The sequence below is a fragment of the Erythrolamprus reginae genome, chromosome 10 (assembly GCF_031021105.1).
Source record: "Erythrolamprus reginae isolate rEryReg1 chromosome 10, rEryReg1.hap1, whole genome shotgun sequence".
Classification (NCBI taxonomy): domain Eukaryota; kingdom Metazoa; phylum Chordata; class Lepidosauria; order Squamata; family Dipsadidae; genus Erythrolamprus; species Erythrolamprus reginae.
The window spans coordinates 34,779,448-34,803,425 of NC_091959.1; the positions used below are offsets into that span (position 1 = coordinate 34,779,448).

Sequence of the window (23,978 nt, forward strand, 5' to 3'; positions counted from 1 at the left end):
CAAACCTTCCCCTATGTCACTCACAAACATATTAAAAAGAATAGGACCCAGAACAGACCGTTGTGGCACACCGCTTGTAACCTGACTCTGCTCAGAATACTCGCCATTAACAATAACTCTCTGATGTCTACGCTTCAGCCAGCTGCAAATCCATTGAACTATCCAGGGATTAAGTCCAATCTTCACTAATTTATCTATCAGCTCTTTATGTGGAACCGTATCAAAGGCTTTGCTGAAGTCCAGGTAGGCAATATCCACGGCACCACCTTCATCCAACACCTTTGTGACATAGTCAAAGAAATCAATGAGATTAGTCTGACATGATTTGCCTTCAGTAAAGCCATGCTGATTTGGGTCCAATAAGTTATTGTTTTTTAGGTGCTGATTTATCCTCTTTTTGAGTAGAGTCTCCATCATTTTAACTACAACTGATGTCAAGCTAACTGGCCTGTAGTTACCAGCTTCTTCTCTACTGCCCTTCTTGTGGATAGGCACAACACTGGCCATTCTCCAATCCTCAGGAACATCTCCTGTTAACAAGGATTGGTTAAACAAATCAGTCAGGGGGGTAGCAATGACAGATCTGAGTTCTTTAAGAACTCTGGGGTGGATGCCATCTGGACCCATCGCCTTATTTATCTTTAATCATTCAAGTTCTTCTAAGACATCGGCTTCTAAGATCACTGGAGCTGAATCCGTACAGCTGGAAGCAATGCTATATCCCTCTATAGTTTTATTTTGTAAGGTGTCTTTTGAGAAAACTGAACAGAAGTAGCTGTTGAAATGGTCAGTGATCTCCTTATTCCCATTAATGCATGTATTATTCCCGGTACTAAGCTTCGTGATGCCGCAGTTTTTCTTCTTCTTATCACTAATATATCTGAAGAAGGTTTTATCCCCCTTCTTTAGAGATTTGGCAATTTCTTCCTCTTTTGAGGCTTTAGCAGCATATATTATCTGTTTCGCCTCCTTCTGTCTCATTTTATACACCTCCCTATCAGCTATACTTCCAGACTCTTTATACCTCCTATAGGCAGCCTTTTTTTCATTGACTATAGCCCTTACATCATTGCTAAACCATAGTGGTTTCTTCTTCCTTTTACCTTTAGTTATTTATCTTACATACAGTCCAGTGGCTTTTAAGATGGCCTTTTTTAATACAGTCCACTGGGTGCTCGCTCCTGCCATTTTATCCCTCCCCTTTAATTCATTATCTAAATATTCCCCCATTGCATTAAAATTTGTTTTTCTGAAATCCAATACTTTGGTTGCATTATAGGATTGCTCACAATGCGTTTTTACATCAAACCACAAACATAGATGGTCGCTGCAACCTAAATTTTCTCCCACCTTGACATCTGAAACCCAATTCCCATTCGTAAAAACTAAATCTAGAATATTCTCCCCTCTAGTTGGTGTCTTAACCAGCTGTGCCAGAGCTGCTCCTGTAAAGGCCTTTACTATATTCTTACTTTTGCATGTAAGGGCACTGGGGATATTCCAGTCAACATCAGGCATGTTGAAATCACCCATAACCACAATATCTCCCTTTACTGCCATTTGGGTAATTTCATCCACCATCTTGTTGTCATATTCCTCGGATTGCTCTGGAGGCCTATAGATCACCCCAATTCTAATGACAGAACCTTCTTTATTTTGCATGCAAATCCAGAGAGTCTCTAGATCTTGACATGTATTTTGAATTAGTGTTGTTTTCCTTCGTAGAGTCAGATTCCGAGGGGAGGAATGACAACCTCACCTGAGGTGTTCATATCCTGGTTTGAAATGCCTCCAGGCAATCCATGACTTGTTTGTGCAGGCCATTGTTGGTAAGGCTGCAGGTGAAACCAAGGCCCAACAAGGTGTAGCTTGTTCCTGGGTTCCTTCCCCTCCCTGGGCTGCCAGTGTTTGCCTGCCTTGCTGACTCCAGGACTGCTGGGAGGAGGGCCTGGTTTGCAAGATTTGGGACACGGAAATGCAAAAGGCAAAATGGGACTGTACCAGGCCTTCTGTTGTGCTAAATGCCTTTGTGGTTTGACCTTGTCGTCACTTGTGGCAGGTTTATGAAGCTCTGCAGAGCCAACTTTGGGTCCCCACCAGCTTCACATTTCCAAGCCAAAAATGTGGCTGTGGCTGTAAGCTCAGGGATTAAGAGCAGAGCACCAGGAAGAATTCTTTCCCAGCTTGTGTTACAGGGATTTTTTTTTCAGGGATAATTTTTATTTTTCTCTCAACATACATTCAAACAATACACTGTGCCATCTGATTTTCCATGAATAAAATGCGGTATTTTGTTAGTAACTAATACCAATCATCAAAAAAGTTGCAAAGATTTTTTTTAATTTTGTCATCCAGTTACATACATTTTCTTTTCATTAAATTCCCTCTTTAATGTTCCTTCAAAAAATATAACACCAATCATATTTCTAACTTGTTAACCATTATGCCATAGTGCTTCCTTCCTTTCTTTATTCATTTTTCTATAAACTAAGAAAACCTTGTAAAACCAATCAGATGTTAACAAAAAGAAATTAAAAACAAAACATGACAAATAAACATACAAAAATTTCAGACTTCTTCCCCTCCTCTAAATAGTGCATTTACCTAATCCCAAATTTTAGAATTATTTCAGCCCATATAACATTTAGCCAATTAATACTTATCTACATTTCTTACTTAATTGTTAATCTTAAATTTCAGTCAATTTCAGAAAAAGAAAAAGGGGGGGAAAGTTTCTAAATATTCTCTATTTTCAATCAATTAAAAATCATTAACATCATTAATCTCCCCAACAATTCTAAATTCAATTCCACTTACAGTGAACCCTCGAGTTTCGCGAGGGTTCCGTTCCAAGACCCCTCGCGAAACTCGATTTGTCGCGATATAGCGGTGCGGAAGTAAAAACACCATCTGCGCATGTGCGGCCATTTTTTCATGGCCGCACATGCGCAGATGGTGAAGTTTGCGTGTGGGCGGTGGGGAAGACCAAGGGAAAGTTCCTTCAGCCGCCCAACAGCTGATCTGCTCGGTAGCGCGGCAGCAGCGAGTTGGGCGGCTGAAGGAACGTTCCCTGGGTCTTCCCCGCCGCCTCGGATCCTCGCTGATGCCCGCCCGCCGTTTGCCGCTCGTCCCGTTCGCCCACCGCTCGCCCCGTTCGCCCGCCGCTATCGAACTTGCTATCGAGCCTGCTAATGAAATCCAACCCGCAGCGGCCCTTTCCCTCTCCAGGCTGCGGGAGGGGTCCGGAGAACAATGCCTGGCGCCGCGCTCCCGGCTGGGCTTTTTTCCCCCATTTCCCCTCGGGTGGAATTTCAGACCCTCCGCCGGTTGGATTTCATTAGCAGGCTCGATAGCAAGTTCTTCCTCCCTTTAGAAAGCCCCGCAGCCTCCTCCGACCGGCGAGGCCGCCAGCGAGGACCCGCAAAGCCGCCGCCGCCGCAGCGAGGCCAAGCCGCCCGCTCCCACGGCAGGTTTACAAAGGCAGCGCGGCAACTTGGAGCACGGCACGCCCCGCAGCCCTCGCCTCGCCCGCCCCCGCCTGGCCGGCGCTCCGGCTACCCTCCCCCCGGTCGCCGTTTGCTGCTCGCCCGTTCACCTGCCCGCCATCAGGACCGCCGCGCACTAACTTGATGACGGCCAAGCCGTCCCAGATCGTGGGGAGAGGAGCTCTTCTCCAGCCAGGGGACGGCGAGGCCCTCCCAATGCCCCACGCTTGGAGCCGGAGTGAGGCCACTTCCGCCTCCGGATGAAGGCATCTCCTCAAACTCAAAGCCTGTATCCTGCCGCCCGGTTTACCCAGGACACGAGCGGCGAAGTGACTTGGAGGAATGGAAAGTCCAAATCGCCCGGTTTCAGTGGGGTTTCCCCGTTGCCCAGGGATTCCTTCGCCCGAACGGAGGTGGCTGTGGCTCACTTCGCCGCTCGTGTCCTGGGTAAACCGGGCGGCAGGATACAGGCTTTGAGTTTGAGGAGATGCCTTCATCCGGAGGCGGAAGTGGCCTCACTCCGGCTCCAAGCGTGGGGCATTGGGAGGGCCTCGCCGTCCCCTGGCTGGAGAAGAGCTCCTCTCCCCACGATCTGGGACGGCTTGGCCGTCATCAAGTTAGTGCGCGGCGGTCCTGATGGCGGGCAGGTGAACGGGCGAGCAGCAAACGGCGACCGGGGGGAGGGTAGCCGGAGCGCCGGCCAGGCGGGGGCGGGCGAGGCGAGGGCTGCGGGGCGTGCCGTGCTCCAAGTTGCCGCGCTGCCTTTGTAAACCTGCCGTGGGAGCGGGCGGCTTGGCCTCGCTGCGGCGGCGGCGGCTTTGCGGGTCCTCGCTGGCGGCCTCGCCGGTCGGAGGAGGCTGCGGGGCTTTCTAAAGGGAGGAAGAACTTGCTATCGAGCCTGCTAATGAAATCCAACCGGCGGAGGGTCTGAAATTCCACCCGAGGGGAAATGGGGGAAAAAAGCCCAGCCGGGAGCGCGGCGCCAGGCATTGTTCTCCGGACCCCTCCCGCAGCCTGGAGAGGGAAAGGGCCGCTGCGGGTTGGATTTCATTAGCAGGCTCGATAGCAAGTTCGATAGCGGCGGGCGAACGGGGCGAGCGGCGGGCGAACGAGGGGAGTGGGGGGCGAACGAGGGGAGCGGCGGGCGAACGAGGGGAGTGGGGGGCGAACGAGGCGAGCGGCGGCGCGAACGAGGGGAGTGGGGGGCGAACGAGGCGAGCGGCGGGCGAACGAGGGGAGTGGGGGGCGAACGAGGGGAGTGGGGGGCGAACGAGGGGAGCGGCGGGGCGAACGAGGGGAGTGGGGGGCGAACGAGGCGAGCGGCGGGCGAACGAGGGGAGTGGGGGGCGAACGAGGCGAGCGGCGGGCGAACGAGGGGAGTGGGGGGCGAACGAGGCGAGCGGCGGGGCGAACGAGGGGAGTGGGGGGCGAACGAGGGGAGCGGCGGGCGAACGAGGGGAGTGGGGGGCGAACGAGGGGAGCGGCGGGCGAACGAGGGGAGTGGGGGGCGAACGAGGCGAGCGGCGGGCGAACGAGGGGAGTGGGGGGCGAACGAGGGGAGCGGCGGGCGAACGAGGGGAGTGGGGGGCGAACGAGGGGAGCGGCGGGCGAACGAGGGGAGTGGGGGGGCGAACGAGGGGAGCGGCGGGCGAACGAGGGGAGTGGGGGGCGAACGAGGCGAGCGGCGGGCGAACGAGGGGAGTGGGGGGCGAACGAGGGGAGCGGCGGGCGAACGAGGGGAGTGGGGGGCGAACGAGGCGAGCGGCGGGCGAACGAGGGGAGTGGGGGGCGAACGAGGGGAGCGGCGGGCGAACGAGGGGAGTGGGGGGCGAACGAGGGGAGCGGCGGGCGAACGAGGGGAGTGGGGGGCGAACGAGGCGAGCGGCGGGCGAACGGGACGTGCGGCCGCCGAACGGGGCGAGCGGCAAACGGCGGGCGGGCATCAGCGAGGATCCGAGGCCGCCGGGAAGACCCAGGAAAGGTTCCTTCGTCCGCCTAGCAGCTGATCTGCTCGGCAGCGCAGCACCAGCGAGGAGCCGAAGATCTTCGGCTCCTCGCTGCTGCTGCGCTGCCGAGCAGATCAGCTGCTAGGCGCCCGCTCGAGAGCAAGAGGGGGAGAGATAGAGAAAGAGAGAGAAGGAAAGAAAGATGAGAGAGGGAGGAAGAGAGTGTGAGAGAGGAAGAAGCAACATAGAGAAAGAGGGGGAAGACCCAGGGAAGCCTCTGCCCGGCGAAACTCCACCATCTACGCATAGGGCACGCATGCGTAGATGGTGGAGTTTACTTCCGGGTTGAAAACTCGCGATATAGCGTTTCGCGAAGATCGAGATCGCGAAACTCGAGGGATCACTAAATCAGTATCTCCTACTACATATTTTATTATAGTCAATACTAATAACTCTATTAATACAGGCGAGGAGGGTGGGGTGGTTCTAATCTCTGGGGGGAGTTGATTCCAGAGGGCTGGGGCCACCACAGAGAAGGCTCTTCCCCTGGGTACCGCTATACGGCATTGCTTAGTCGATGTGACCCGGAGAAGGCCAATTCTGTGGGACCTAATTGGCCACTTGGATTCGTGCGGCAAAAGACGGTCCTGGAGGTATTCTGGAAGTGATTCAACAGTGCCAAGACAGAAGAACCCCTTGTTCTCCTCTTTAAAAGGTGTCATCCTAACAATTTTAACTATTATTAGTAAAATAATGGAATGTGCTGAACTATCCAAAATGACAATGGAAATACAAAATAAGAATGAATCCGAGTTCTACTAGGCCTGGGAGAAGTGGTACAGATGGCTATCCAACACTAATGACAATAAAATTTTGTATGCCGCCCCGAGTCTCCGGAGAGGGGCGGCATACAAGTCCAATCAATCAATCAATCAATCAATCAATCAATCAATTAAAAAAAACAAAAAAAACCAGAAACCAACAGAAAATTCCTTACGTGGCACCAAAGGAAAAACAAATTCAAAAAAAAAAATAACATAGACCAAATACAAACTAGGTGTTCTGTCAGTTCAATTCCTCTGATATCTATCTATAATCTACTGACAATGTAACATGCAACCATCCTCAATATACACACCCACACCCACAACATTATAATTTAAAAACATGTCGTTAAACTATATACGCCTGCTATATCGCAGGTACCACCCCTTTCCCCATCCAAATCCTATCTTATCTTATCTAACCATACTAATGTATTGCAAAGTAAATCTATAGATACGAAACCATAAAACGTTAAATATTAAGCATAACATGAAAATGTACAGTTAAATGTTTAAAACTGATACATAATAAGTTATATATCTTATGGTGAAATATGTCCATTGTTCTGTATCGCCCTTACTTTTTGTATCCCTATTTCCCCCCCCTTTTTTTTCTTTTTCTTCTTCTCTTAAAAAAAGTCAATAAACTATATTTTATATAAAAGGTGTCATGCCCTTCTGTTCCCCAGGTGACTCATAAAGCCACAGGGAAGGTGATGGTGATGAAGGAACTGATTCGCTATGATGAAGAAACACATAAGACTTTCCTGACCGAGGTGGGTATCCTTTCTGAAAAGGGCTCTTTGGAAGAGAGCACTTCCTTTCAGCTGCCTAGTGACTGGAGGCCCACCAGAGGAAAGGGACTTACCATATGTTTTAGGAGTATTTGACACACTTTTCTGCCCCCAGAAAGAGGATGGAAATGTGGGTGCGTCTTATACACTGAATACAACCATTTTTTTTGCAAAAAATAAAAATAGGCCCGTGTCCAATGTTCCCTCTAATTTTTTTGCGGTGTGGGCGGAAAAGTATAGTGTCTGAGCGGCAGTCCCTTTGGGACTGGGCGGCATAGAAGTATAAATAAATGAATAAATAAATAAATAAATAAGAAAAAAAATCCCTTCTTTTTTATTAAAAGAAATTAATAATAAAACAAAACCAAAATCTATTACTATTATTACTATCTTTTCCTCTTTTTCCATCCCTGTCTCCTCCCCCCCTTGTGTGTGTGTGAACTCTTGAACCATTTCCAATAACAGGTGAGCTATTGGAAATGGTTCAAGAGTTCACACACACAAACACACGGCTGAGGTTTTTTTCTGTTATTATTTGGGTCCTTTTTACCATATGCTTTAAATCAAGAGTCATTTCTCTTTCTCTCTCCCCCTCTTTCTATCTGTCTCCCCCTCTTGCTCTCTCCCTCTTGCTCTCTCTCTCTCTCTCTCTCTCTCTATTGATTTCTTTCTGTCTCACTCTTTCTTTCTATCTATCTCTCTTTCTTTCTCTTCTCTCTCTTGCTATCTCTGTCTCCCCCCCTTTCTCTCTCTCTCTCTTTCTCACTTTCTCTCTCTCCCTCTCTCTCTCTCTGTATGTGTCATCGAGAGGGCTGCGAGAGTGCTTTCTCCGAGCGCTCCGGGAACGCCTGCCCTGCCTCTACTGCAGCCCCCTTGCTGAAAGTCCGGGACGAAAGCACTCCCAGCGAGGGGGCTGCGAGAGGGGCGGGGCGGGCATTCCTGACGCGCGCGCGGGGAGAAAGCCCTCTCTAGCAGCCCCCTGGCTGGGAGCACGGAAGAGAAGGAAAAGAAGCCGCAGCCACCGGCGCTGGAGAAGTCGCACCCCAAGGCAGGAGGCAGAGGAGGAGGAGAGGGGGTGGATTGGGTGGGCGGGGGGCAGCGCCGAGAGGCCAGGGGCGCGAGGGGGCCGGAGGCACTGTGGGGAGGTAGCGGTGGCCGCAGCTCCCTTTCCTTTAACTGCCGGCGCCTCCCTGCCCCCACAACCCCCCTGTGGGCTGGCAGGGGGATGGGGAGCGCGCGCCCGTGGAAAAGGGTACGCAAGGGGGGGTATTTGGGGGCGCGCGCACAGCTTACAGGGAACACTGCCCGTGTCCCATTTTTTGCAAAAAAAGTCCTATTTTTCACAAAAATGGAGTGCGCAGAGGGTTTGGGAAGCCTGCAGAGTGTTCCTAGTGGGTGGGGGAAGGCAAAAATGGAAAAAACCAGGCAAAATACAGACCATTTTTTGCAAAAACATGAGTGGTTTTGCCTTCTTTTTTAAAAAAAATATTTTTATTGAAATACAGTGGTACCTCGGTTTTCGAACGCTTCTGCAAAAATTTGCTTCAGTATCCAAACAAAAATTCAGATACCGAACAGCCAGAGAAAATTTTGTTCATTATCTGAAATGTAATCCTGGAAGCTTCAGGGCGCTGAGGAGCTCTCTAAGAGCTCCAAGCTGCAGGAAAGGTGGGGGCTGCTGCAATCCCGGCAGCTTTGGGGGGCTCTTTTCCTCATTTCCTCATTGCCGGGAATGTCACGTGATGAAGGGAAGCCGGCGGAGCCATCTCAGCAATTGCTGCCGCTCCAGCAGCTTCTCTTCATTACGTGACTTCCCGGGGCTCTTGCTACTGGAAGGGAAATCGCCGCTGTTGCAGCCACAGGAAAAAAGTTTTTGAAGCTCCTTACAGGTAATAAAACAAAGCAATGAGGAAAGGAGCCCCCCAAAGCTGCCGGGATTGCAGCAGCCCCCACCTTTCCTGCAGCTTGGAGTAGCGAATTTATTTATCCCATTGGAAATAAAGAAAATAGATTTAATTGGTTCCCAGCGAGTTAACAGGGGCTGGGAACCAATTAAATCCATTTCCATTATTTCCTATGGGATAAATAAATTCGGTACTCGACCAAATCGGTTCTCGACCACACTTCTGGAACGAATTGTGGTCGAGTACCGAGGTGCCACTGTATATACTTTAAAAACAAAACATATAAACAGTTAAGACAAACAATTATACATACACACATGAAAAAAAGGGAAAAAAGAATATTCAATTAATTTATTCACATCCATTAAATACATCTACTTAGTCATTTTTACGGCTATTACAGACAGTGATATTGAAAGAAAAAATTAATTCCGGTTGTTTGATTTATATACATGTTTGTTTTGCTTTCAAACGCCTTCAATCAACCAGTGTAGCAGTGGTTTTGCCTTCTAATTACCCCATCTAGCAGTCCACAAGTCTTAAAGCTGTCAAGTTTGAAGTTTGTAAAAAGAGTACATGGTTGCAAAAAGTATTCTGCTACACTGGTATTATATTAAATAATATATTTCTACACCATTTGGTTCAGAAAACTTTTTTCCTTCTTTTCCTTCTCTAAAATCTTGGCGCGTCTTATACCCTGGAAAATCTGGTAGCTCTTGGACATTAGCTGATTTATTTTGGTAAATTAATTACCAAGAATTAGTTATTTTCATTTTCAAAGGAGGGTCCCGGGGGGGGGGACGAGGCAGGGGCCTCGGTTTATTCCAAGCGTTTATTCTCTCTTGCAGGTGAAGGTGATGCGCAGCCTAGAGCATCCCAATGTCCTGAAGTTCATCGGAGTCTTGTACAAGGACAAGAAGCTGAATTTTCTCACCGAATACATTGAAGGAGGGACGCTGAAGGATTTCCTCCGAAATGCGGTGGGTACCGTTTCTTGCAGCATCATTAGGCTGGGCCTAGAGAGGGGGGAGGGTAGTGAAAGTCCTTGTGCAAGAAGCAGCTAAAACATCCAGAAATGTAGTCCCACTCCTGTTCTGCCGGGCTCTCTGATAAGAGCCTCCCGAAAATTCAAGGGTACAAATTTCAGACACACACACGTTTGAAAATTCAAAACAATGTTCTTTATCACAAAATTCAAAATAAACAAAGCACTGTTTTTGTATTGCAAAGAGCCCTCTTCCCAAAACAACCGGGTAGTCTGTACAATTTCCCTTAAGCAGTCATTAAGTACTTAGCTAGCAGCTGTGAAGAAACTTCACACCCCTTCTTCTTCCAACGAAGTGAGACACACGCACACACACATTGCTCTGCTTTGGTTTCAAAGGTGTGAAAAAGCAACAAAGTCCAGAAACACAAGATTCCTGATGAACTCCGATCAGATATTCTATCACAACGGCCAAACCCACATGCTGCTATTTATAGCAGCAGCCCTAATTACTGGAGCCCCACCCAAAAACAGGTGGCCTCCCTTATTTCCTGTAATATGTTCTTATTTGGTCTCTTCTACGCATAATTCTGCGCTTGCGTGGGTCCAAAATGTCATCATCTGAATAAACGGAAGATAAGGGAGATTGACTGCCTGGGCTGTGTGCCAAGCCCTCCTCTGCCGAGTCACTCCCACCTTCTTCTTCGTCCGAGGAAACTAAACTCTGAACTGATTCTGTGGGCAATAACACAGGCCTGTGACATGTTGAAGTTTCCCCTGCATCCACCTCCCCATTCCCTGGGGCAGGAGATGGCCCAGAGCCAACCACAACAACTCCATGGCTGACTCATGAAAGAAATGAAAGAAAGAAAAAAGTTTGGTTTTGGGCTTTAAACATGGCAGTGGCGACTTTTTCAAGAAACCTGGGCTTGTGTGAAACTCACCAGCACCTGATGTTGCTTTGCTCCCTTTCAAATTACTCTTTTTAGAGCAAGGGAAGCTGTAAAATTTGATTGCAAGTCCTGGACGTTTTACAAGGTGGGTGACATTGTGATTGCATTGGCAATCACAAAATGCCCACTTACAGGTGAAACACAAAAAAATTAGAATATAATAATAACAACAACAACTACTACTATTACTACTACTACTATTATTATTATTATTATTATTATTATTGTTATTATTATTATCAGCAAGAGGGGAAGAGATTGGAGAGGTTGAGCATGACAGCAAGCCATATACAACTAACAAGAATAGACAGTAGGCAATACACACACTTAGCTAAAACACAACTAACAAAACCACAAAACTTGTTAAAAACCTTCCCAACCTCTCCAATGTCTTCCCCTCTTGCTGATCCCCAGAACAATCTGCCAGATCAAAGAGGGATGTCTTTAATTCCTTGAGGAAGCAGAGAAAATTTTCCTCTACCCGAAGCTCTAAGGGAAGACTGTTCCACAGACATGGGGCCAGATCTTGAAAGGCCCTGCAATTTTGATGTTGCTGTACATGTCTCTGGGAGAGTCAACTTTTAAAAAGTGTTACAGCTGCTTCTACCTACAGAAGGCTTCCTGAGTTATTTCCTCCTCCCCCCACCCTCAAGGTCATCTTGTTTTTTTCTAAAATACTCATTTGAGGGTTCCTTTGTAGAACCCACAAACATTCCGGGGGGGGGGGGGGTGATTCGGAACATAAATTTTTTGCTTTGCAACCTGCTGGGTTATTACCATGAAATTCCTTCAATGCACACAGCAGGGATTTCATCCTCTTCCTCAGAGATATTTAAGGGGAGGAAATTCCTGCCGTGCACCAAAGGAATTTTCTGCAGGCACATTGGGAAGGAGAGTTCTGCGTCTTATCACCTGTCAAAAATTGATTGATTGGACTTGTATGCCGCCCCACTCCGTGGACTCGAGGCGGCTCACAACATATCAATAACCAAACAGTATACAATAGCACAGCTGGATTCAATTAATATAAACAGTTAAAACATTATAAAAAGACTAAACATTAAAATCATTCATATAATTACTACTGAAAGCACACTAAACTACTGTAAGCCGCCCCGAGTCTTCGGAGAGCGGCGGCGTACAAATGTAATAAATTATTATTATTGTTGTTGTTGTTGTTGTTGTTTTGTTGTTGTTTTGTTGTTGTTATTAAACATTCAATGGCCAGAGGCTGGGATCTAATGCCCCCCTGCCAGACGGCATAAATAAGTTTTCAGGTTCTTACGAAAGGCAAGGAGGGTGGGGGCAGTATGGATCTCCAGGGGGAGCTGATTCCAGAGGGCCGGGGCCTCCACAGAGAAGGCTCTTCCCCCAGGCCCTGTCAAGTAACGTTGTCTAGTTGACGGGAACTGGAGAAGGCCGACTCTGTGGGACCTAACTGGCCACTGGGATTTAGTTATTTTATTTTATTATTTTATTATTTTATTTTATTTATTTTATTTTATTTTATTATTTTTTTGATTTGATTTGATTTGATTTGATTTGTATGCCGCCCCTCTCCGTAGACTCTGGGCGGCTAACAACAATAATAAAACAACATATAACAAATCTAATATTTAAAATAACTAAAAACCCTTATTAAAAACCAAACATACACATATTCATGCAGCAGAAGGCGGTCCTGCAAGTAATGTGGTCCGATGCCATGTAGGACTTTATAGGTCATGACCAACACTTTGAATTGTGCCCGGAAACCAATTGGCAGCCAATGCAGTTTGTTTCCTGTCCCATCTGCATTCTGCTCTACGCATTAGCACAAAACGGTGTCGGTTTCTACGTGCCCACCGCCACTGTGATGGCGGAACCTTTGGTAAGAGTTTCCTTGTGGATGCTTATGCTAGAGGTCCAGATATATATAACTATGATATAATCCTATTCTAACATTCATGCTATACTGCAACACTCCCTGCCTTGAGGACCATCTAATGAAGGGAGTCTTTTCTTTTGCCTTGCAGGATCCATTTCCTTGGGAACAAAAGGTCAGCTTTGCCAAAGGAATTGCCTCTGGAATGGTGAGCCTCCCTTCCTGGACCCCCTCCTGGCCTTGCGAAGGGGTGACGGCCCGAGGGCCAAAGGGTGAATGGCCGAGAGAGTGCGGATCACCAGTTATTCAGCTGCGGTCCGTTGGGAGGTTTCCTGAAACAGGTGCAGAGTCATAGGATGTCCAGGGGGAACACCTGAGGGTTAGTTAGTCATCTTTTCCAATGCGAGGATGACGGAAGAGCTGGTTGCTTTATGGTTCCCTTCAAAGCACGAATAAGGAGACCTGCCTTCATTTTAGCCCCACTGTACAGTTGGGGCTAACTGTACACAGTACATTGTACAGTTCTGAACACTGCACCTCAAGAAGGATAGAATGGAACTGGAAAAGGTGCATAAAAGGGCAACAAGTAGGATCAAGGAAATGGAGCCCCTCCCTTATGAAACCAGGTTGCAACGCCTTGGTCTCTTCAGCCTTGAAAGATGGCGTTTAAGGGGTGACTTGATCGAAGTGTATAAAATCATGCATGGGATAGAAAAGGTGGATAGAGAAAAATTCTTTTCTCTATCACACAATACTAGGACGAGGGGGTCCTCCCTAAAGCTCATAGGTAAGAAAGCAAGGACAAATAAAGGGAAATATTTCTTCACCCAGAGGGGTCGTTGGTTTATGGAATTCCCTTCCAGAAGAGGTCATGATAGCTGTCAGCCTGGAGAGCTTCAAGGCAGGATGAGACAGATTCAGGGATGCCACTTGTATCGGTGGTTATTGAGATGGATGTCCAAGTGCCGCCTCTATGTTGGTTGAGGCAGGCAGGGTTCCCTTGGGTCACATTTGTTGGGGGACAAGGGAAAGGGAGGGTCTTGCCTTCTCTTTCTGCTCAAGATCCCCATGGACAATTAGGGGGCCACTGTGTGCTGCACTCGATGGGCTTTGGCCCAATTCAGCAGGGCTCTTCTTAGGTTCTTGGGTTCTGTAATCGGAAGGTTGCGAACAGTGAGGACTAGAATCCGCCTCCTCCGTCTTAATCTATCACTGCTCTTGGGGCTCTTCTTGGTGTAGGGTTTCTCCTTCCTCTGACTCTTTGGCAGTCTCTACCAGGGGCCAAAGTAGCCCTTGGGCTGGGCCAGGCTGCCCCTTGTCTCTTGGGCTGCTCAGCTGCCAGCGGAAACCCGCTCCAGGGGCCCCCAGAACAGTGCTTGAAGCTGAGCATGGAGACGGCTGGCTTCACCTCTGGCTTCTCCCTCTTGCAGGCTTACCTGCACTCCATGCGCCTCATTCACCGAGACCTGAACTCCCACAACTGCCTGGTCAAGCTGGTAAGTGCTCGCATCGCTTGGGGTGCGCTTGGGCAGGTCTGCTTCCTGCTAACCCGCCGAAGCCATTGGAGGGGGGGGCTCTCCTGGTCCTTTGTGTGTGTGGGGGGGCTCTTTCCCTGGGAAGTACTCAGGTTGGACAGTGGGGCCTGCCCTCAGCAACAGTGGTTCTCAACCCTCCTAATGCTGTGAGCCTTCTATTCAGTTCCTCATGGGGTGGTGACCCCCCAACCATAAAATAATAAAATTATTAGGAAACTCAGGGGTGGGTCCTAACTTACCTCGCTGCTGGTTCGCTTCACCCTGTACTGCATGGCCACACCTCATGGGCGCTATGCACAGGCATGTATGTGCAGTGCCAGTTTTTTAAAAAAATGCAAAAAAAAGAAGTCAAAAACAAGATGGCAATGCATGTTTAGTGCCAGAAATTCGACTTATGCACATACTCAGAAGTTCCCAGGATATAGATGTAGATATATTTTTTGCCGTAGTCTTATTTGCATGTGGTTATCGGCCTGGAGACAGATAGAGGAGCGGTGTTTAAGACCATTGGAAATACAGTGGTAGCTCTACCTACAAATGCCTCTACTTAGGAACTTTTCTAGATAAGAACCGGGTGTTCAGGATTTTTTTGCCTCTTCTCAAGAACTATTATCCACTTACAAACCTGAGCCTCCTAAACTATAACCGGAAAAGGCAGGGAGAAGCCTCTGTGGGGCCTCTCTAGGAATCTCCTGGAAGGAAACAGGGCCAGAAAATGCGGGGGAAAGCCTCCATGGGGCCTCTCTAGGAATCTCTAGGGAGGAAACAGGGCCGGAAAAGGCAGGGAGAAGCCTCTGTGGGGCCTCTCTAGGAATCTCCTGGGAGGAAACAGGGCCAGAAAACGCGGGGAGAAGCCTCTGTGGGGCCTCTAGGAATCTTCTGGGAGTAAACAGGGACGGAAAAGGTGGGGAGAAGCCTCCGTGGGGCCTCTCTAGGAATCTCTTGGGAGGAAACAGGGCCAGAAAACGCGGGGAGAAGCCTCTGTGGGGCCTCTAGGAATCTTCTGGGAGTAAACAGGGCCGGAAAAGGTGGGGAGAAGCCTCCGTGGGGCCTCTCTAGGAATCTCTTGGGAGGAAACAGGGCCTCCACCCTCCCAGTGATTTCCCCAATCGCACACATTATTTGCTTTTACGTTGATTCCTATGGGAAAAATTGCTTCTTCTTACAAACCTTTCTACTTGAGAACCTGGTCACGGAATGAATTAAGTTCGTAAGTAGAGGGACCACTGTATGTGCTTTCAGATGCTCTTACGTGCCCCCCATGAAAGGGTCATTTGAGCCCGAAAGGGGTCGCGAACCCCAGGTTGAGAACCGCTGCTCTATCCCTGTCGGTCCCGGGCCTTGCTAATTCTTGTGGCATTTGCTTCACCTTTGGCCCAGGACAACACTGTGGTGGTGGCAGACTTTGGCCTCTCTCGGTTGATTGTGGAGGAGAGGAAGACGCCGTCGCTGGAAAAGCCCCTGGCCAAGAAGCGGACGCTGCGCAAGAGCGACCGGAGGAAGCGCTACACGGTAGTCGGCAACCCGTATTGGATGGCTCCCGAGATGCTGAACGGTAGGAGGCCCCTTACTCCTGGGCTCACAGAGCAGCCTGCCAACTCATCCTGGCCACCGGGCTAAGGCCATTCTTTCGGTTGGCCCGTCCACTCGTGGGCTCCACACCCCTGCCGTAAGACTGGAATGGAGGCTGAGAGTGTGCTGGCTTTTCTGTGATGGTCCTTTAGTGAACCTGTGGATTGCTACAGGTGCCCTTTTGACAAAGTTCTTGTAAATCGCATGAATGTGGAATGCAAACAACTATTACCGTAATTTTCAGAGTATGAGATGCAACTTTTTCCTACCTAAAAGAGGCTGAAAAATCAGGTGTCTTATACTTTGAATGCAGCTTTTCCCCCAAAAGCTTTTATACTTTTTTTTGCAGCCCCAACTAGTTGCTAACAATCTTCCCAGCTCTTACCTTGCAGGTTCTTTTATTGTTACTCTCTGCGAAGAATGTTTTCCAAGTCCTAAGTCTTTGCAGGGTTTTTTTCATTGCTCTGACTTGCTCCAAGTAAGTTTCTTTCTAGACCTAACCAGGTGCTAATGATGTTTCCAGTTCTTACTGGCTTGCAAGCTCTTTCATCTGCAAAGAATGTTTTTTAAGCCCTACTTCTCTGCAGTTTTTTTTCATTGCTCTACCTGTTCAGAATTTTTCTTTCCAGCCCTAACCAGATTCTAAGAAAGTTCCCAGCTTTTTAACAGCTTGCAAGCTCTTTCACTGTGACTGTCTCCGAATAAGGTTTTTTAAAAGCCCTAACCAGGGGATAAAATAATGTGCTGAAATTGACCAGACTAAGGACACTAGCCAGATGAATATCTGGTAAGCAGATTCTTTTTCCTATTTTCCTCCCCCAAATTAAGGTACGTCTTATACTTTGAAAAATACGGTAATAGTAACCTGGTTGCCAAGGACCCAAAGTTCACTCACATGACCTGGGGTGAATGGTGGGGGGAAGGTGACTGTTAGAACTTCAAAGGTAGGTCATATGTAGCCCCAAGAGAGGTCCATCCTAACATGAAACTGTTGCTGAGGAATGAGTCATAAGTCAAGGACCACCTAGTGCCATGCAGCAATGACCTTGGTAGACAGGAGCAAGTCAGGGTAGAAGTCTGACCAGCGTTATCTCAACCCAGGGACGGACTGGGGGTGGGAGGCAGAGCAAGCCCCTTGGAAGGGAGCCCCCCCCCTGTTCTCTGGAAGGGAAAAGCAGTGACCCCCTCCCCCTGCATAGGTGGCTCTGGGCCAGCTCCTACAACAGGGAATTTGGACGTTGCTTTAGAGGATTTCTCAGGTTCACAGAGATTGCCAGCAGATTCTGATAGTGAAGATTCACTGCCAAGGACAGACAGTGGGGGAGGGGAATCAGACTGAGAGATGATGTGCAGCCAGCCCATCAGTCAATGCTCCAATTAGTGAGACGTCAGACTCAGAGGAGGAGCCGTTTGTAGATGCCCGTGTGCACAGGCTCATGGCAAGAAGGGACCAGCTGCGCAGGCGTTGTCGAAGATAAAGGAGAACACCTGTTGCAGAGGGAATTAGATTAATGTGTTTGGTGATAAATTAGGTGCATTGGGTAGTGTGTGTGTGGGCGTTTATCCATTGGAGAAAGACCATTGCTACTGTTTGGGTTCCAGGACTTCTACTGACTTTTGGATACTTCACAGTTAAATAGCTCTTGTGGACTCATTGAAGGGGGTGGCTGTGAGGATTCACAGCCGCCTTAATTGCTCGTTTGCTTTGTCTCTGGCCGCATTCCAGGGCTGTTATCTGGGTGAGAGAAATTTGGCTCTTTTTAGAATGTGTGCTCACAAAACTGTTTGGATAAACTTACTTTCTTTTCTTCTGTGACGGTGTGTGTTTTTGAATTTGCATTCCTAACTCACTGGGGGCTATTAGGCAAGGGCCCAGCATAACAGGTTTCATCCCTCTTGTCGCCCTTTTAATGATGCGCCTTCCCTTCCTGGCTATTTCTGATTCTTACAGGGCAGATCTACGATGAGACGGTCGATATCTTCTCCTTTGGGATTGTGCTCTGCGAGGTAAGCCTAAGTCCACTGGTGGCGGACCTTTATATCCTCGGGTGCCGAAAGCGTGCCTGTGCGGGCTATCGCACCTACACGACTGTCCACACCCAGAGGTGGGGCTTCGAAGGTGGAACGGTGATGTGAGCTCGCCCCCCCCCCCCATGGCTTTGAGTGCTGGCGGAGTACGGGGCAATTACGCATGAGTGCCCCTGCGTGTTCACACACAATTTTGCTACCTGCCCAGGTAAAGTAAGGAGAAGGGCGGCATAAAAATCAAACAAACAAATAAATAAATAAATAAATAAATAAATAAATAAGTAGCATAGTTGTGCTGGACTCTGCCAACACTCAGAGCCACAGAGGCAAGCACACGTCACTGTTCCACCATAACAGCCCACCTCTGCCCACACCCATAGAAACATAGAAGGTTGATGGCAGAAAAAGACCTCCTTGTCCATCTAGTCTGCCCTTATACTATTCCTTGTATTTTATCTTAGGATGGATCTATGTTTAGCCCAGGCATGTTTAAATTCAGTGACTGTGGATTGACCAACCACGTCTGCTGGAAGTTTGTTCCAAGCATCTACTACTCTTTCAGTCAAATAATATTTTCTCACGTTGCTTCTGATCTTTCCCCCAACTAACCTCAGATTGTAACCCCTTGTTCTTGGGTTCACTTTCCTATTAAAAACACTTCCCTCCTGAAACTTATTTAACCCTTTAACATATTTAAATGTTTCAATCACGTCCCCCCTTTCCCTTCTGTCCTCCAGACTATACAGTTTGAGTTCATGAAGTCTTTCCTGATAAGTTTTATGCTTAAGACCTTCCACCATTTTTGTCGCCCATCTTTGGACCCGTTCAATTTTGTCAATATCTTTTTGTAGATGAGGTCTCCAGAACTGAACACAGTATTATTCCAAATGTGGTCTCACCAGCGCTCTATATAGCATTTAAATAGATTGTGATTGATTGGATTTATATGCTGCCCCTCTCTGAGGACTCGGGGCAGCTTCCAACATATAAAAAGGCAACATATATAAAAATCCAATAAATTACAATTAGAAGTTACATCTAAAAATTAAAGAGCCAATTAAAATACACACATATCCATTCAGTTAGCCAGGGACAGAATCTAATGACCCCAAGCCTGGAGACGAAAATAGGTTTTCAGATTCTTGCAGAAGGCGAGGAGGGCGGAGTAGCTGACTCCAGAGGGCTGGGGCCCTCACAGAGAAGGCTCTTCTCCTGGGCTCCACTAAACGACATTGTCTAGTTCAGTGTTTCCCAACCTTGTCAACTTGAAGATATCTGGACTTCAACTCCCAGAATTCCTCAGCCAGCAAACGCTGGCTGGGGAATTCTGGGAGTTGAAGTCCAGATATCTTCAAGTTGACAAGGTTGGGAAACACTGGTCTAGTTGACGGGACCTGGAGAAGGCCAACTCTGTGGGACCTGACCGGTCACTTGAATTCATGCGGTAGAAGGTGGTCCCGCAAGTAGCCTGGCCCTGAGCCCTGCCTGTCAGTGGGAACGAGAGTGACAGCTGATCTGCTTCACAAAAGCCAGGCTGGTGCGCATGAATACTGTGGCACCCAGGGAAGGTGGCCGAGAGGGTTGTATGAGAAGGGAGCCTGCTGTGCCCTTCAAGGCACCTTGGGCCTCCTGCCATGGAAGAAATCCAGCAGGTATTGACAGATCTTGGAGAGCTGGTAATGGGAATTTTGAATTTTTTAAAAAAATATTAATTATTAACATTAAAAAGAGGACAAAACAAATACAGAACAAAAACTAAAGACAAAAACAAAACAAAGATAAATTTGCCAACTTACTTGTTGGCATTGCGACTACAGCTTTCTAACTATTATTTTCTATCTTCATTTATAAGAATCTTGGCCGTGTTAATTTCACACTTATGTCCAATATTTTTTTAAAAAAGGAATACTAAAGAGTAACAAGATTGCTAGAGAATAGTATATTTGACTGTAATATGAATATTTAGAATTTTAAATATATTTTTTTGGTTAACCCAATTATAGCATCTATTCCAAGTCTGATAGAATTCTGTGTTGTCTTTTTGTTGAATTTTGAATAGTTTGGAGAACCAGCAAATGCCACCTCTGGCTGGCCCCAGAGTGGGGAGGGAATGGGGATTTTGCAGCCTCCTTCATCTGCCACACCCACAGAGCCCCTAGTTTTAAAAAATGTGGATTTCCCCGCGGCCTCCTGCTTTGGCCTGGGGCTCCTTTCTGGAAGAAGCCATGGACTCAGCCGAAGCAGGATGCTTTAGGTGCCCCGGAGGGAATGACAGGTAACTGCTCTCCTCCAGATCATAGGACAGGTGTATGCTGACCCGGACTGCCTCCCTCGCACCCTGGACTTCGGCCTCAACGTGAAGCTCTTCTGGGAGAAGTTTGTTCCAGTGGATTGTCCCCCAGTCTTCTTCCCTCTGGCAGCCATCTGCTGCAGGCTGGAGCCGGAGAGCAGGTCAGTCTGTGGGGTGTGTTTGTGTGGGGGGGGGGGGGGGGGCGGCGGCGTGCCTCCTCTGTCCCACTCCCTTTGGGGGCTGAAAGGAAGGCTTTTAGGCGAGGGGGGGGTGGGCAAGGCGGCCCCATTGCTGATTTATTTTACTTTATTTTATTTATTCAATTTTTATGCCGCCCTTCTCTTTAGACTCAGGGCGGCTTACAACATGTTTGCAATAGCACTTTTTAACAGAACCAGCCTATTGCCCCCACAATCCGGGTCCACATTTTACCCACCTCGGAAGCATGGAAGGCTGAGTCAACCTTGAGCCGGTGATGAGATTTGAACTGCTGACCTGCAGATCTATAGTCAGCTTCAGTGGCCTGCAGTACAGCACTCTACCTGCTACCTGCTGCGCCACCCCGGCTCTCTGATCCTCTGCTGTGTCTCTCAGCAGCTTAAGAGGCTGGGGGCAGAAGCCATCGCTGCCTTGGCACGGAACGGGAATTGTAGGGCCAGCTCCATTTTAGGACCACCATCTTCCAGCTGTGGCGAGGAGGGTGTTTGCCCAGGTTCACCTGGTGCACCAGTTGGTGCAGCCCTATTGAGACAGGGAGTTGCTGCTCACGGTCACTCATGCCCTTATCCCCTTGAGGTTCAACTACTGCAATGCTCTCTACATGGGGCTGCCTCTGAAGAGCGTCCGGAAACCACAAATTGTGCAGAACACAGCCGCACGAGCTGTCATGGGCTTGCACATATCTCTCCAACACTCCGCGGTCTGCATTGGCTGCCAGTTGGTTTCCGGACTCAATTCAAAGTGTTGGTGATGACCTATAAAGCCCAACATGGCATCGGGCCAGAATACCTACGGGACCGCCTTCTGCAGCATGAATCCCAGCGATGGATCAGGTCCCACAGAGTCGGCCTTCTCCAGGTCCCGTCAACTAGACAATGTCGCTTGGCGGAGCCTAAGGGAAGAGCCTTCTCTGTGGTGGCCCCAGCCCTTTGGAATCAGCTCCTCCCGTAGATTCACACTGGTTTGGGTGTTTTCAGATTTTAAATTTAATTAATTGGATTTAAGATGGTTGTATATTGTTTTATTATATGTTGTTAGCCACCCCGAGTCCTCTGAGAGGGGCGGCATAAAAGTCCAATAAATAAATAAACAAAAGGCTGGCAGTTCTGTTAATGGCTGCAGCTCCTGCTACCAGGAAGGGCCCCACTTCCAGAAGAGGTCGTGACAGCTGTCAGCCTGGAGAGCTTAAAGGCAGGATTAGACAGATTCATGGATGCCAAGGGTATCCATGGTGGTTATTGAAACGGAGGTCCATGTGCCGCCTCTATGTTGGTTGAGGTGGGCAGGATTCCCTTAGGTCCCATTTGTTGGGGGTCAAGGGAAAGGGAGGGTTCTGCCTTGATCCTCATGGACAATTGCGGGGCCACTGTGGGACACAGAATGCTGGACTCGATGGGCTTTGGCCTGATTCAGCAGGGCTCTTCTTAGGTTCTTACTGCTGCCTTTCCTTCTCCCGCCCTCTCTCCTAGGCCCCCCTTTTCCAAACTGGAGGATTCTTTTGAAGCCCTTTCTTTGTACCTGGGAGAACTGGGCATTCCTCTCCCTTCGGAGCTGGAGGAACTGGACCACAGCGTGAGCGTGGAGCACGGCTTGATTCGGGAGAAGCACGCTGGCGATCAGACATAATTCCACCCCTCGGCCAATGCTGGGTGAGGGATGGAATTTCCACGGACTGTCCTGGAGGCGGCAGGAAAAAAAATCTCCATCCTGGCTATTTTTGGGAGGGGGGGAGGTAGCAAAAGGAAGAAGGCGTCTTCAGCCTCATCACTCCTCTCCACCACCTTCACCTCCTGCGGGAACTTCCTGGAAGCATCCTCCTCTTCTTCACTCCCTTCTCAGCGCACTTTTTGGGAAGGCAGCTCCCAAGAATTGGGGTGCACGGACCTGCCTCCCAACACAACACACTACAGGTTGTGAAGCCTCCTGGCTGGGGCTCACAAAGCAGGAACCGGACAGGTTACAAACCTCGCGGCTGCCTTTGACTGGAGGCTCCCGGTTCTGCAAGGGAAAGGCGACCTGGATTGCTTTACACCGACCTCTCCAGAGACGGATGGATTTTTCCGTTTTGTCTCCCAGGAAAAAGCTCCGTCTGTCCAGCCAAAGAACTCTTTATGGCCTGAGTGGCCTTTCACCTGCCTATCCTGCATCCCAGGCGCAGAAGGGCCACAGACATGGGTCAGACCGGGCAGCTACTCCAATTGAGGGAGGTGGAGGGGTTGGTGGAGGTAGACCCTTGGAAAGGAAGCGCTTCCATTCCCAAACTGGTCAAGAGTGGAGCGATCGACTTGGGCCACAGATAGGAAAGGTTGGCACATTTTAGTGACTACCTCCGTCCTCCATTTCAGGCCCCTCAGAGAAACCCTTGGCTGGGGCCACCTTTCCCCCCTCCCTCTTTCTGGACGCAAGCGGGAAGCTGCGCTGGTTGCATCTCTTCCTTCTCTGCAAAATGCATTAAGGGCGGAGGTTGGCTGCTAAGGGGGAACGGAGAGGTGTGCTCGCCCCCATGGCTCTGAGCACTAGCGGAGTCCAGCGCAATTCTGCTGCACCTGGGAACGGAGCAAAATGGTGTGCAGACACACAGGTGCATGACTGAGTGCTAGCGGAGTCCAGGGCAATTCTGCTACTGCACCTGGGCAGGTCGCGAAATAGTGCGCGGACACGCAGGGGCGCCACAGGCGCCCCTGCATGTCCGCGCACTATTTCGCGACCTGCCCAGGTGCAGTAGCAGAATTGCCCTGGACTCCACTAGCGCTCAGAGCCACGGGGGCAAACACACATCACCGTTTCACCTTAGCAGCCCCACCTCTGATTAAGGGCTACTTAAAAAGTTGGCAACATTTAGTCCCTTGGATGTTGATCATCCCCCAGCAGGTCTGGCTACACGTCCCAAAATTGTGGAGTGCTGTGGGTTATAGGTCACTGGTATCTGGGGGTGGGGAGTCTCCCCCCCCTTTCATGTTACAAGAATTCAAATGCTGGGCTAGGTAACCACGCCAAATCCGGTGTATTTTAGACCAGATTTCATTTCATTCTCAAAAGGTGTGTACACGCACATGCGCTAGAAGCGGGCCAGCTACAGGGAACATGGCTGACGTGTTCAAGAAAAGTGACACCGCTGTTGCAAGCGCACAGGTTTTTGTCTAAATTAAAAGCAATAAATTTTCTTTTCTACAAACATGAATGATATATCTCGAAGCCTGGTTTGGAGCTGACCGCCAAGGGCATTCATTTTGTGGGTGTGGTTCATTTCCTACTCTGGGCTGACAAATAACTTCCATTGCAAAGAACAAGCGCACCAAACTCCTGCGGTGCAAATGTTGAGTTTGCGGTGGTGGTGATGGTGGTGCTGCTGCTGCCAGGGCTTGTGGTGTTGCACAAATTACACTTTATTTTTCTTTGTAATGCCCAGTGAGGGAAGCTGCTTCCAAAAGGGCATTCAGAGGGGAGAAAACGGACCTGTTCCACAACAGAAAAGCTTGGGGGCAGAGGTTTCCTTTGGGGACTTTTTAGAGCAAGGGTGTCCAACTCGATTTCATCGAGGGTCACGTCATGGTTGCGTTTGACCTTGGAGGGCAGGGT

The 23,978-nt window shown here is 48.9% G+C and overlaps 2 protein-coding genes across 2 annotated transcripts in view; both read left to right on the top strand.

The window, feature by feature from the left end:
* LIMK2 (LIM domain kinase 2) overlaps positions 1 to 23,580 on the top strand; it is an 83,673-nt gene extending 60,093 nt beyond the window's left edge. The window contains exons 9-17 of the mRNA XM_070762427.1: positions 6,945 to 7,031; positions 9,802 to 9,933; positions 12,907 to 12,963; positions 14,186 to 14,251; positions 15,671 to 15,845; positions 17,814 to 17,869; positions 20,184 to 20,341; positions 21,869 to 23,010; positions 23,116 to 23,580. Coding sequence (XP_070618528.1) covers positions 6,945 to 7,031; positions 9,802 to 9,933; positions 12,907 to 12,963; positions 14,186 to 14,251; positions 15,671 to 15,845; positions 17,814 to 17,869; positions 20,184 to 20,341; positions 21,869 to 22,025 — 888 coding nt within the window. The 3' untranslated portion in view covers positions 22,026 to 23,010; positions 23,116 to 23,580. The remainder of the gene's footprint in view (positions 1 to 6,944; positions 7,032 to 9,801; positions 9,934 to 12,906; positions 12,964 to 14,185; positions 14,252 to 15,670; positions 15,846 to 17,813; positions 17,870 to 20,183; positions 20,342 to 21,868; positions 23,011 to 23,115) is intronic.
* Positions 1 to 23,978, top strand: part of HNF1A (HNF1 homeobox A) — a 226,160-nt gene that overhangs the window by 144,282 nt on the left and 57,900 nt on the right. The window lies entirely within an intron of this gene.